Here is a 12,542-nt window from a genome sequence, read left to right on the forward strand (position 1 = left end):
CTGGAACTCACTTTGTAGACCAGGCTGGCCTCGAACTCAGAAATCCGCCTGCCTCTGCCTCCCGAGTGCTGGGATTAAAGGCGTGCACCACCACGCCTGGCTATGTATTATCTTTTAACTCTGTTAATTGTGCCCTTTGATGGACTGAAACATCTCCCACGTCTCCTCCTCCTGTTCCTCCTCCTGCTTCTCTTCCTGTTTCTCCTCTGCTTCCTTTGCCTCTACTTTTGGCTATTACATTTGCTGCTTCTGATTTCTGTCTTATCGCTGCTCATACTATTGCAGCCAATACTTGTTCTACTGGAAAATGTGGTTACTGGTAACTGTATTTCTTCTTAAGATAGATCATATAAAGAAAAAAATTGGTTGTCTTTTTCTTTTTTTGTTATTTCAAGACAGGGTATCTCTGTGTAGCCCTGGCTATCCCGGAACTCATTTTGTAGACCAGGCTGGCCTCGAACTCAGAAATCCGCCTGCCTCTGCCTCCCGAATGTTGGGATTAAAGGCATACGCCACCACGCCTGGCTCTGGTTGTCTGTTTCAATTTGTATATTTTCTACAATTATAATTCATTTCACCAATTCCATCCATTCATCCATCTATTCATTCATCCATTCATCCATTCATCCAATCATCTAGCGTCCAGGTGAACAAAAGCAACTTTGTTCAGCCATAAACCATGTGTCTTTACTACGTGCTGGGAACACAATACTAAGTAAGCCAAGTTTGACCTGCGACCTCTGTGGTACTTCCATGTACTTGCCCAGGTACTTGGGAGATTTTGCTTCTGAATTCCCATCACTGGGAATGGTCTTCCGTTGCCACCGTTGTCCTGTTTTGAGCTGTTGTTGCATTGGCTTTGCCCCTGACTAAGTAGTCTATTATCGCGTCTTACAAATCTTTTCATATGGATGTGGAGAATGCTGATTCAAGGTAGATAAGCTGCTGAAAGGCTATCTGGAAAGAACTGCACAGGATATGTTAGCTCCACCTCAGGGACAATCTGGTTCTAGTGGACTTTTCTACTCTCTTCCTTTTCTCTCCCCACCACCCCAACATAAACCTAAGATTTACCTTATCTTCTTTAAAGGTTTCATGAAACTTCTCTTACTTGGGGGTTTTCACCTCTCACATTGACTTTTTAAGTTGATAATTAGCTACTTTTCACTATCTCCTCAAACTGTATATTGCTACTTATGGGGCACTTCCCTTTTGGTAAGGTACAACATACAGAGTATGTAAGTTCCATACACGCGTGGAACTGCTGGGTGCAGCAATGAGCTATAAGGCATATAGCTGTAAGAGACCAGGGGCGAGAGATTGGCTCACAGTATGAGTCAGATTCATAGTACAGACACCCTTATATGCCCTAGCAAGAACTTTGAGCTCCACCCTCTAGCTAGTGGGGATTGCTTATGGATTTTAATAAGAGCATTGGGACCAATTACGTGATTACATGTGGTGTCTCGGCTGCCAATGGACCTCGGGAGCCTCAGGTGGATTCCTTTGTTTTGATGGAAGCAGGAGGGTCTTAGTAAGGATTGTTTCCTCTTTAGGTTTCTGGGTGGAGCGCACGCCCGTGCATGAGGCGGCTCAGCGGGGTGAGAGCCTGCAGCTTCAGCAGCTGATTGACAGTGGAGCCTGTGTTAACCAAGTCACTGTGGACTCGATCACACCCCTTCATGCAGCGAGTCTTCAGGGCCAGGCCCAGTGTGTGCAGCTGCTGCTAGCAGCTGGTGCCCAGGTGGGTGACCATTCAGCATTGACAGCCACCTAGTGGCAGCTCTGGGAATTGGTGGGACAGGCTCAGGAGTGCACTAAAGAAGACTGTAAGGTGCACAAGGATGTGGGTAGACAGGCTGCTTAGGGTGCTGAAAGTCATGGGAGGAGGTGGGATGGTTGCTGTTGACCGGAGCAGGTTCATGGATGGGGCACTTTTAGCAAAGTTGTTTAGCACGGCTCTGCCCTGAGATAACCAGGTAAACGCTTCTGTGATTGCCTGGGCCCCGGGCTGAACAGCTGCTGCGTAGGTTTGGTTGTGTTTGTTCGCTTTAAGGAGGTCGACTAGTTGTCCTTTTTATTAAATGACAAGTCAGTGCCAAAAGGTAGCCTGTTGCTTTAACAAGTGTAGAAGGAAGGCATCGCTGTGTAGGTTTAACAAACAGAGTTCTTAACTCCCGGATATACAGTGTGAGATGCTGGCATAACCACTGGGGTGAGGCAGAGAAAAAAGGTAACCAAACAAACTTCTGACCTGGGTGCCCTCGCTAGTGTGCACATTCACAGCACAGGTCGACTTTGCTGTTGGTGGTTTTCCTTCTGCAGGCTATCTGCCTGCTTAGCACCATCTTCGCTGCCCCCTGGGCCTATGGAGAACACAGGGCTCTGGTCTCTGAGCCCACCAGGTGATGGCAGAGTGAACACAGCACACCATCTACCTTTCCCCGAAGCTTGGGATGGAACAAATGTCACAGTTTTCAGTGTGAACCCACACAGAAGCCTAATTCGGATAAATTCTAAGTGTGTCTTTCCAGTTTAGGGCGTTGGCTTCTTCCTGGCCTATGGTTTTCCATGAGGCATGCTAAGCAGTCTCTAACATTTCCATTGAGTCAAAGCTCAACTTAAAATCCATCTTGAAACTTGCTTCTCCAGCTTCAGGTTCTCTTTTCTGCCCTATGTTTATTATTTGCTTGGGGGTGGTAGTGAGGGTGAGAAAGAGTTTTATCCCGCCCTGAGTGGGAAGAGACCCTCCAATGAGAGATATCTGTATTTAGGAGGCTCCTACATTCCTACCCCAATCGATGCACCTTTCTCTCTGAACTTTCTCCCATGGCTTGTTGTGGGCCAGGGGACTGATAATTTTAAGACATTATCTTTGCAAAGATGGACCTGCGTAAAGATTACAAAGTGTCATCGCACTCCTTTGCCTAACCCTTTGACATCTGCTTCTTCTGTTGTTTGAGGTGGATGCACGCAACATTGACGGCAGCACCCCTCTTTGTGATGCCTGTGCCTCAGGCAGCATCGAGTGTGTGAAGCTCTTGCTGTCCTATGGGGCGAAAGTCAACCCTCCTCTGTACACGGCATCCCCGCTACACGAGGCCTGCATGAGCGGTGAGTCCATGTGTTAGGGACCAAAATTACCCAAGTACAAAGTGCTAAGAGCCCAAAGGAGGAGGTCTGTATAGATACCAGGAGTCACCAGTAGAATCTCTTGGTTCTTGTCTCCCTTTGTTTTTCCGTTAAAGATTTATTTATCTTATGTATATGAGTACACTGTAGCTGTACAGATGGTTCTGAGCCATCATGTGGATGCTGGGAATTGAACTCAGGACTTCTGCTCACTCCAGCCCAAAGATTTAGTTAGTGTTATGTGTAAGTGCACTGTAGCTGTCTTCAGACACACCAGAAGAGGACTTCAGATCTCATTTCGGATGGTTGTGAGCCACCATGTGGTTGCTGGGATTTGAACTCAGGACCTTCAGAAGAACAATCAGTGCTCTTAATTGCTGAGCCATCTCACCAGCCCTGGTTCTGGTCTCCTTGAAGAAAATAATTCAGTCAAGAGACATAAATAGTTTAAGGAGAAGTTCACTTATCGAAGCTAATTGAGAACAAATACTCCACAGAGAGACTGGAATGGGTCAGCCCAAAGTATGGGCAGCCCAGAGAATTCTGAGGTGTGGATCTTAAAGACGTTTTTATGAATATTTGTGAGGTAGGTGGCATATTCTCCTCCTAAACTATGGTGAACCGACCATACTTTTTATTTTGGGATACTTCTCCTTATGGTCCCCTAAGGGGGGGGGGAACCCCACAAAAGAAGAGATATAGGTCAAAAACCTCAATGTCAGCGATAGTATAATGATGTCAGGTTGTTTGGGGATGTGGGCACTCTTTTCGAAGAGAAGAGGGCCCAAATCTTGATCCAAATCTGCCCTGACAGAACAGGAAAAAAGCAGGAGAGGTGCTGGGGGGACTTGCATCGCGAGAATGCCAGAGAAAGTTCCCTTCATCCAGCAGACTGGCTGGGATGCCAGCAGCCACGTGTTTTCTGCAGCCTGGATGCTCCCCAGACATGGTGCAGGGGGACTTGGAGATGAGGGTCAGGATGTTCTTTGCTCCACTTGTGTCCAAGTGGTTTTTGATATCTTCTGTCCTCAGCAGGAAAGTGGCCATGAGCCTTTTCCATGCAGGCCAAGTGGGCTAAGAATTCCTGAGGGGAAAAGGGAGATGCCTTTGGATTCTCTTAGGGCCATGAAGAGTTACCAGCCACTTCGTATATCGAGATATAGCTCTTTCCCCTTGGTTTCTTGAAGGGCCACCTTCTCAACTGCTGTTCGTCATGGCTACCATTTCCAGTGTGTGTATTCATGAACATCTTCATCTTTCCCCCCACTTATTTCAAGGGAGTTCTGAATGCGTGAGGCTTCTTATTGACGTTGGGGCCAACCTGGAAGCCCACGATTGCCATTTCGGGACGCCTTTACATGTTGCCTGTGCCCGGGAGCATTTGGACTGTGTCAAAGTGTTGCTCAATGCAGGTATGCTGCTATTTGCCCAAGCTACTATTTACCTGTGTGTAAAACTTACCTGCGCCATGCTAGCAGATGGCTGGATAGCAGAAGCAGATAGACAGGTTCTTCCACTTCACAGGGAGACCTTGGCCTCTGTGTCTAGGAAACTGGAAAAGTAAAACCTATTTTCCCATGTGTTGGGAGTATTCTCAATAATGTTTTTATAATGCTTGGTATACAGTCACTGCTCAATAAATGCATCTGATTACTTATCTGTGTGTGTGTGTGTGTGTAAGAGGGAAAGAGAGAGAGAGAGAGATGTATATGGGTGGCTGCAGAGTCTAGATGAGGGTATTAGGTCCCTGGAGCTGGAGTTATAGGCAGTTGTGAGAACAGCATTTCTCAGTCGGTCAGCACATTACACTTTAAGGCTCTTTGGTAGCTTTTTCAGAAGAGTGAAGTCTCCTTTCCAAGCGTCACCAGTGTAACTCCCCTGACACTCCACTGGCTTAAACTAGGTCTTATCCGTATAATCCAGCTTTGTCAAATTTAGAGGGAAAGGGATAGTACGACTCTGAAGCGATGGGTGGGTCTGTCTCCTCACCCCACCCCAACTTTTTCATTGTGTACTTTTTCACTGTGAAATATTTCCATCCTGTATAGAAGCAGAAATAGCCTAGTCCTGTGGACTCACATAAGCTTTACAAAATCACTGAGATTCTAAACCACTGAGGCTGAGCCATGAACCTGTTGGAGAACCTAAGACAGCCACATTCCACATCTCCCAGAAAACATGCGGCAGGTGCTTGTGTAGTGCTGTCGAATGTCCTGGCCCTGCTGGCGGATCTATGCCATATACGAAGTGGTCATACTGTCACACTGTACTCCACCGATGGACGAAGAGGTGGCTGCGCCTTTTCTTTTTGTAGGTAGAGATGTTGAGTTAAGGAATCAGACCGTGTTTGCAGAGGAAGAGAGCGGGCGGGATCCAAGTCCACTTGCTATGGTTAAGTGACTTTTCACCTGGTCACTAACAGTAAATATTTAAACTCCTTCTGGAAGCATCCAGAGGTAGCAGATGAGGGTTATTTACACTTCCATCTTCTTGGCAGAGCCCATGTTCCTGGGCACTGAGTCACTTGTGCCGATAGCCCAGGTTTGTGACCGTTTTCAGCTATGCGCTAGGGTGTGGTAGGTCAGTCCTCACCTCTCTGGCTTCTGTTTTACTCCAAATCTCACTAATCCTATTTTGTTTGGAAGATTTTGGTAATGAGCCAGCTTTGACTTCTTTCTCTGAAGCATGGAATTGGCCATAAGGAGCCGGTTGTCTCACCATCTCCCTGACACGAAATGACCATTGTGCCACAAAGTCCCTCCCCCCGACATTCTTCCCTCCCCTCTCCTTTTTTTTTTTTTTTTTGGTTTTTCAAGACAGGGTTTCTCTGTATAGTCCTGGCTGTCCTAGAACTCACTTTGTAGACCAGGCTGGCCTCGAACTCAGAAATCCGCCTGCTTCTGCTTCCCGAGTGCTGGGATTAAAGGCGTGAGCCACGCCCGGCCCCTCTCCTTCTGCTACTGCTCCAGCTTTCTAACAAAAAGTCTATTGGTGTTGGCGGTCTCTTGCCCTCTCGCCACAGTCTAACCTCTATTGGGTCTCCTATTTCTGGCTGTAGGTGAGCAAGGGTCGGCGAGAATTGACAGACAGACCCAGACACGAGAGAGTGTGCTGAATCTGAATGTATTTTTGTCCAAACGAACACCAGACTTTTAATACAGAAGAAAAACAAGAAATCCAGGTGAACACTTCTGCCAAGTTACATTGATACAAAACAAAAAGAATCTTTTTAAAGATGGCAGGAGCCAGCTGGGCGTGGTGGCGCACGCCTTTAATCCCAGCACTCAGGAGGCAGAGGCAGGCGGATTTCTGAGTTCGAGGACAGCCAGGGCTACACAGAGAAACCCTGTCTCGAAAAACAAACAACCAAACAAAAAAAAAAAAACAAAAAAAATTGTTTGTGTTTGATGATTACAGCAATCTGAAAAATATTTACTCCTGTGAGCAGCAGGTATTGAAAGAAAACCATCTGAGGCAAGAGAGTGATAGAAGTGTTGGCAGGGTTTTTCAATACTGCCTTTTCATGGCACTCTGTAGCTCCTGTGTGTGACTCAAGCCTTCTCCTTTTAGGAGGAAATGGTCAGTCCCTGGTGGTCTGAGGTCTCTGGATTCTGCCAGGGAGACCAGAAAGAGTGCTCTCAGGATCACATGGTGGCTATAGGGATAACACAGCTCTTAATCCCTTTAGAGGATTAAGCAGATTTTAAAGCAGAAAGTAGGGTTTTTCCAGCTAGGAGCAAAGGAACCAACACCTAAAATGACCACTAAACACTGGCACATTGCCAGCATAGCTCTGATTTTATGACCATGGCTTGAAACTGTAATTTGGGCAATTTGTGGATGCTAAGATATTTGCTTGGTTTCTTTAAAATACTTTAATCTTTTCCTATTAATCGTTAGCTATTAATTCTTTACTGGTTCAGGAGGAGACTTCAAAGACATTAACATCTTCTTCCAAACAAGCTCTGAGGCCTTAGAAAATCATTATATAGAACTGGTGATTGCTATGTATCAAGAAGGACATTTCACATAGACCTTTTTTTAGATCAAAATTTAAAAATTTTAAACATTTACCTTAAATTTTTAAATTTATTGTAATTGTATGCATATGGTTTCAGGTGTGCATGCCATAGTGCACGCATGGCGGTTGGAAGACAGACAGACAGCTTTGGGGAGTCGGCTCTTCCCTTCCTTCTCTTTGTGGGTTCTGGGGATCCAGCTCACTTCACCGCGCTTGTGCTAGATCATCTTGTCTTTTTTTTTTGTTTTGTTTTGTTTTTTTTAAATGTATTTTAAAATGCTCAATTTAGCCATATTGCCCTGGAATTGCCTGCTCTGGTTTGATCTCAGAAGCTAAGCCAGGCCAGACCCAGTTAGAGCTGAATGGGAGACCTAGGAATAGCAGGGGCTGTGGACTCAGAATACTGTACCCACCCAGCTTCTAATCCCTTGAATCTTTCTGTATGTCCCCAGGAAGACGAGGGGAGTGGAGTGAGTTCACAGCTAACCTTTTAAGCAAGTTATCTGTTTCTTCTTTATCTCTTCCAGTATATAAAATAATATATTTAAGGAATTTTCATTCTTTTATCCAGCCAGTTAGTTTTTGAGCCTGACATGCCTGTGTCTGAGCAGTTGTGTCATCTGTGTCCGTGTCCACAGTATGAGCCTCTGGAAATCTAGGGACCTATGAGAACAGACTACAGGGTTCCTCAGAACAAACATGTAACCTGTGAGAAGCCTTTTACTTTGCTGTGTGTGTGTGTGTGTGTGTGTTGCTTTTTGGGGATATATCACATATGGTGTATATGTATATATATCATGTATATTATGTCATATATATATATATATATATATATATATATATATATATGGACAGGGTTTCTCTGTGTAGCTCTGGCTGTCCTGGAACTCACTCTGTAGACCAGGCTGGCCTCGAACTCAGAAATCTACCTGCCTCTGCCTCCTAAATGCTGGGATTAAAGGCATACGCGACCACTGCCCGGCTGTATATCTTATATATATGATGTATCCCTCACTTTGATAAGGAAAACAGTAAGTGTTCATCTTGAATTTTGAGACGTTACAGTGGAGTCTGTTATTTTGTTTTGTGGGCGGAGACTGCTTTTGCCCTCTGACAAAGGGCGATGTGTAGGTCAGTCTTGGTTCCACGCGCTCCCCTTGGTGACAGACATTCTCTGCTGTGGTTCTCCAGGGGCCAACGTGAACGCAGCCAAACTTCACGAGACTGCGCTTCATCATGCAGCCAAGGTAAAGAACGTCGACCTCATCGAGATGCTCATAGAGTTTGGAGGCAACATCTATGCCCGGGACAACCGGGGCAAGAAGCCCTCGGACTACACGTGGAGCAGCAGCGCCCCCGCCAAGTGCTTTGAGTACTATGAAAGTAAGCCAGGTTCTGTTGTGCAGATACTCCCATATCCCATGCTTCCAGGAACCACTATCATTCATCCTGGGTCCCCAGTTGGCTAGTTCTTGAATTTATGCTGACCGCTTTGAGTTAAGGTCTCAGTTCCTGCCCTCAGTCACTAGGATGTACTGGGGACTGTTTGTGCTGAAGCATCAGTTCTTGTTATGTTCCTGTAGCCTATGGGTCCGCTGAGGAAAGGAGCCTAGAGTTCATGAGCTAGCAGCTATCACCTCCCCTGGATTAAACCCTTTGCCCATGCCTGACTTAGCTGGATGGGTGACAGATGGGCCACTTAGTCACAAATCAGTTCTTTGCTAAGTCTATTTGCTAGGCAGTCCGTGTCAAAAACAAACCAATGACTCCTCCCACACAACAAAAGACCCCCGTCTCTAAAGACCCAACCCCATGAGATGAAACCCCTGTGGATATCACTGGGATGTTATTGCCTGGCTTCTTGCAGCTGGCACCTGGCTATCTGACTTTTCAGAGATGACATATGATCCATCCTAACTCATGGGCTCTTCCAGTTCTACCTCCACAGGCTACAAGGTGTGCTTCTTCTAGAAACCTTTCTCATGCATTTCCTTGATCCTTTTCCTCCAGAGACACCTCTTAGCCTCTCACAGCTCTGCAGGGTGAGCCTGAGGAAGGCCACCGGTGTCCGAGGACTAGAGAAAGTGGCCAAGTTAAACATCCCTCCCCGGCTCATCGACTACCTTTCATACAACTGAGCTGCAGGCAGGGGGCCGGAAAGGCTGGTGACTGGCCCAGTTATCACCTTGCTGTGCCTAGCCCTGGGCCTTAAAGAGTTCTGTCTGTTTCTCTGAAACACTATCATCGCTGTAGATTGGTTGATGCTCCTTCGTGTTCCTTCTGGTTGTCCTTTTTGATAGCTTCTTCTGAACCCCAGAGAAGATCTCTGAGGCACCAGGAGGCCAGTGTCCAGCATCACAGTTGTGGCTGTAACCCTTGCTAGTCTTCTGGAACAAATGTAGTCACTCTAGGATGGGCTCAGTTCTCCGTGTTTCTCTTTTCACCGGCCACCCTCAAATAGAGACAGTTCAAGGTGCACAGGGGAATCTGGGGACTCAGAATGCTAATGTCGATGGTTTTTATCTGGGTGCCATGCCACAGAAGCATCAGGTTCCAAGCCCTTGAGCCTGTGGACTGGGACACCACGCTGCAGGCATCGTGCCACTTGGATTGTTTTTCTGGGGCAGCAGCTGGCACTTTCCAAGGTCTACCCACACCCAGGTATATCACTCAGGGGCTTTACAGGTCAGAGTTTGTACCCCCCACATCATGTAGTGGTTTTTTTTTTGGGGGGGGGGAATGACTATCTCCAATATTAGGACTCAAATCTGTTAAAAAAGTTTATGTTGGGGCCTGGAGAGATAGCTTGGGGCTAGAGTTTAGTTCCCAGAACCCACATAAGGCAGCTCACGATGGCCCGTCACTTCAGCTCCAGGGATCCAAAACCCTCTTCTTGCCTCCTCAAGCACTCAGACATGTATGTACACACACACACACACACACACATACACACACACACACACACACAGATAAATAAAATAAAATCTTTAAAAAAGTTGGAGAACCTTTAGATTATATATAGATGTGTATCTATAAATATATACACATACATTCATATATATGCTGTAACAAGATTTGTAATGAGCAATGCAAAACAATATAAACAATAGCTAATATGAAAGTGCAAAACTTTATCCAGATGAGAATGAGATTCCTTAGCCAAGGCAGAAAAAGGGGACACAGTTCCTTCCTATAGTAATAACAATGAGTCCTGTACATTGTGGGTGAAATACTAAGCCTTGCATTCAGACTGAATTTTCCCGATTGACATTCTATATTTTTAACAATACTGATAATACCCCACATACAATAGAAAGAATTAGAGAATTTTCCAGTGGTCATTCTATACTGAGAAAAGCCACCTTCTTTCTGTCCGTCTTAGGTACAAGTTCTGAGGGGATCCATGTTTTTGCATGGATTAGTAATAGCAATCATTTTCAGAAAGGCACTGGAGTCTGCCTCTTTCACCTTTGTAACAGAATCTTGCCTCTAGCAATAAAACCCCATAACAGCCCACCTGTTATATCTTTTGGTATAGAATAAGGTTCTCTCATCATCATTGTCCAATAAAAGTGGTTGGATGAAGTTTGTCTTTGTGTCTCATTTTTGGGGACAGTTATACCAGGACAGGCTTCATACTGTGTGAGATGAGAGAAGTCACTTCCTGTCCTAGGCTCCTGATGACTAGGATTTTTGGGTCCTTGTCCACGCTTGCTTTTCCTTTCTTCTTTTGAGAAAGGGTCTCACTATGTAGCTCTAGATGTCTGGGAACTCACTTTAAACCAGGTTGGCTTTGAACTCAAAGAGATCTGCCTGCCTCTGCCTCCTGAGCACTGGGATTAAGGCGTGTACCACAACACCTGACTCCCATGTCCATTATTAAGCAGGGCTATGATGATAAAAAAAGTTTCTTTGCTTCTCTGGGCCCGAATTGTCTCAGGTATAAAGTTGGGGTAACAGGTCAGGCTTAGATCACACAATTGATCTTGACCGTTACCATTGGTTAATCTCTTTAACCTACAGGTGAGGGATGAGAGCCATTATCCTGTCCTAGGCTTTTGCGGGGCTGAAGATAGGTGATTAAAGGATGCTTTGATAAGAGTACTCCTCATGTAGGAAAGGCATATGGTTATAATTGCTCTCTGGTTTTGTTGATGTTTGCAGATCTTACACTTGTATAACTCATTCTCTCCAGACCTTGGGGGGTGCCATATATTTCATTGGGGTACTGTTGATATCTTGAAACTCAATTCAAGTTCAGTTGACAGGTTGGAGAAGACATTTGTAATATATGCAATAAAGAGCATATTAAAAAATATAAAACTAGCTGAACATGGTAAAACTCTAGGAGTTTGAAGCCAGACTATACAGTCAATATTACATCATAAGACCCTGTCTCAATACACACACACACACACACACACACACACACACACACACATACACACACATACCCCGCACACACCCCACATGCACTACCTCCCCCACAGGGTCCCTCCCCTCCCCTCCTCATATACATACCACACACCACTCACCACACATGTATGCACCCCCCTGTGTGGTGTACCCCCTGAAATATATGACACCCTCCCAAGGTGAATGAGAATGAGTTATACAGGTGTAAGATCTGCAAATGTGAGCAAAACCAGAGAGCAACCATAACTATATGCCTTCCATGCATGAGGGGCACTTTAGGCTTATCACCACACACTACCACCCCACTGCATGCGTGTGTACTGCATGCGTGTGCACTGCATGCATACACACACATACCACACATACACATACCACACGCAGCATACTCACACTTACCAAATCCACATCCACACACTATACACATACCAAACACATTCACCACACTTAAATATCCACACATCACACACACATACCCACACACCACACAAATCACACATACACACCATATCACACACATCCCCTATATCACATACATACATACCACACACACATAGCACATACACACACACCCATACATATAACCACACATACATTCACATAAACACACCATACATACTGTACACACTCACCATACACATACACTCACCATACACACACACACTCACCACACATTATACACACATCACACACACATTCAACACACACATTACACATACATAAAACATCACACACACACCACACATTCAACACACACATTCAACACACACAGAGACACACAGAGACACACACATACAGTAAAGAACACATAGCCTCAGAAGGAATTCCCCCCCCCCCCAACTGCTGTAAAGCTGCCTGCCTCCCGCTGCTGGGGCTCACTGCAGAGGCTGCACTCGCTGCGCTGCCTGTGGCCCCCAGATAGCTATGAAAACCAAGCTGTGCGTGTAGATGGTAAGGAAAGCCCATGAAGTAATGT

At 45.6% G+C, this 12,542-nt stretch overlaps 1 protein-coding gene across 1 annotated transcript in view; it reads left to right on the forward strand.

Moving 5' to 3' along the window:
* Positions 1 to 10,722, forward strand: part of Asb13 (ankyrin repeat and SOCS box containing 13) — an 18,419-nt gene extending 7,697 nt beyond the window's left edge. Inside the window, exons 2-6 of the mRNA XM_021215844.2 lie at positions 1,557 to 1,744; positions 2,964 to 3,114; positions 4,410 to 4,544; positions 8,345 to 8,536; positions 9,164 to 10,722. Of these exons, the coding sequence (XP_021071503.1) occupies positions 1,557 to 1,744; positions 2,964 to 3,114; positions 4,410 to 4,544; positions 8,345 to 8,536; positions 9,164 to 9,291 (794 nt within the window). The 3' untranslated portion in view covers positions 9,292 to 10,722. The remainder of the gene's footprint in view (positions 1 to 1,556; positions 1,745 to 2,963; positions 3,115 to 4,409; positions 4,545 to 8,344; positions 8,537 to 9,163) is intronic.
* The last annotated feature ends 1,820 nt before the right edge of the window (positions 10,723 to 12,542 follow it).

This window comes from Mus pahari, chromosome 16, assembly GCF_900095145.1.
Source record: "Mus pahari chromosome 16, PAHARI_EIJ_v1.1, whole genome shotgun sequence".
In the NCBI taxonomy this organism is placed as follows: domain Eukaryota; kingdom Metazoa; phylum Chordata; class Mammalia; order Rodentia; family Muridae; genus Mus; species Mus pahari.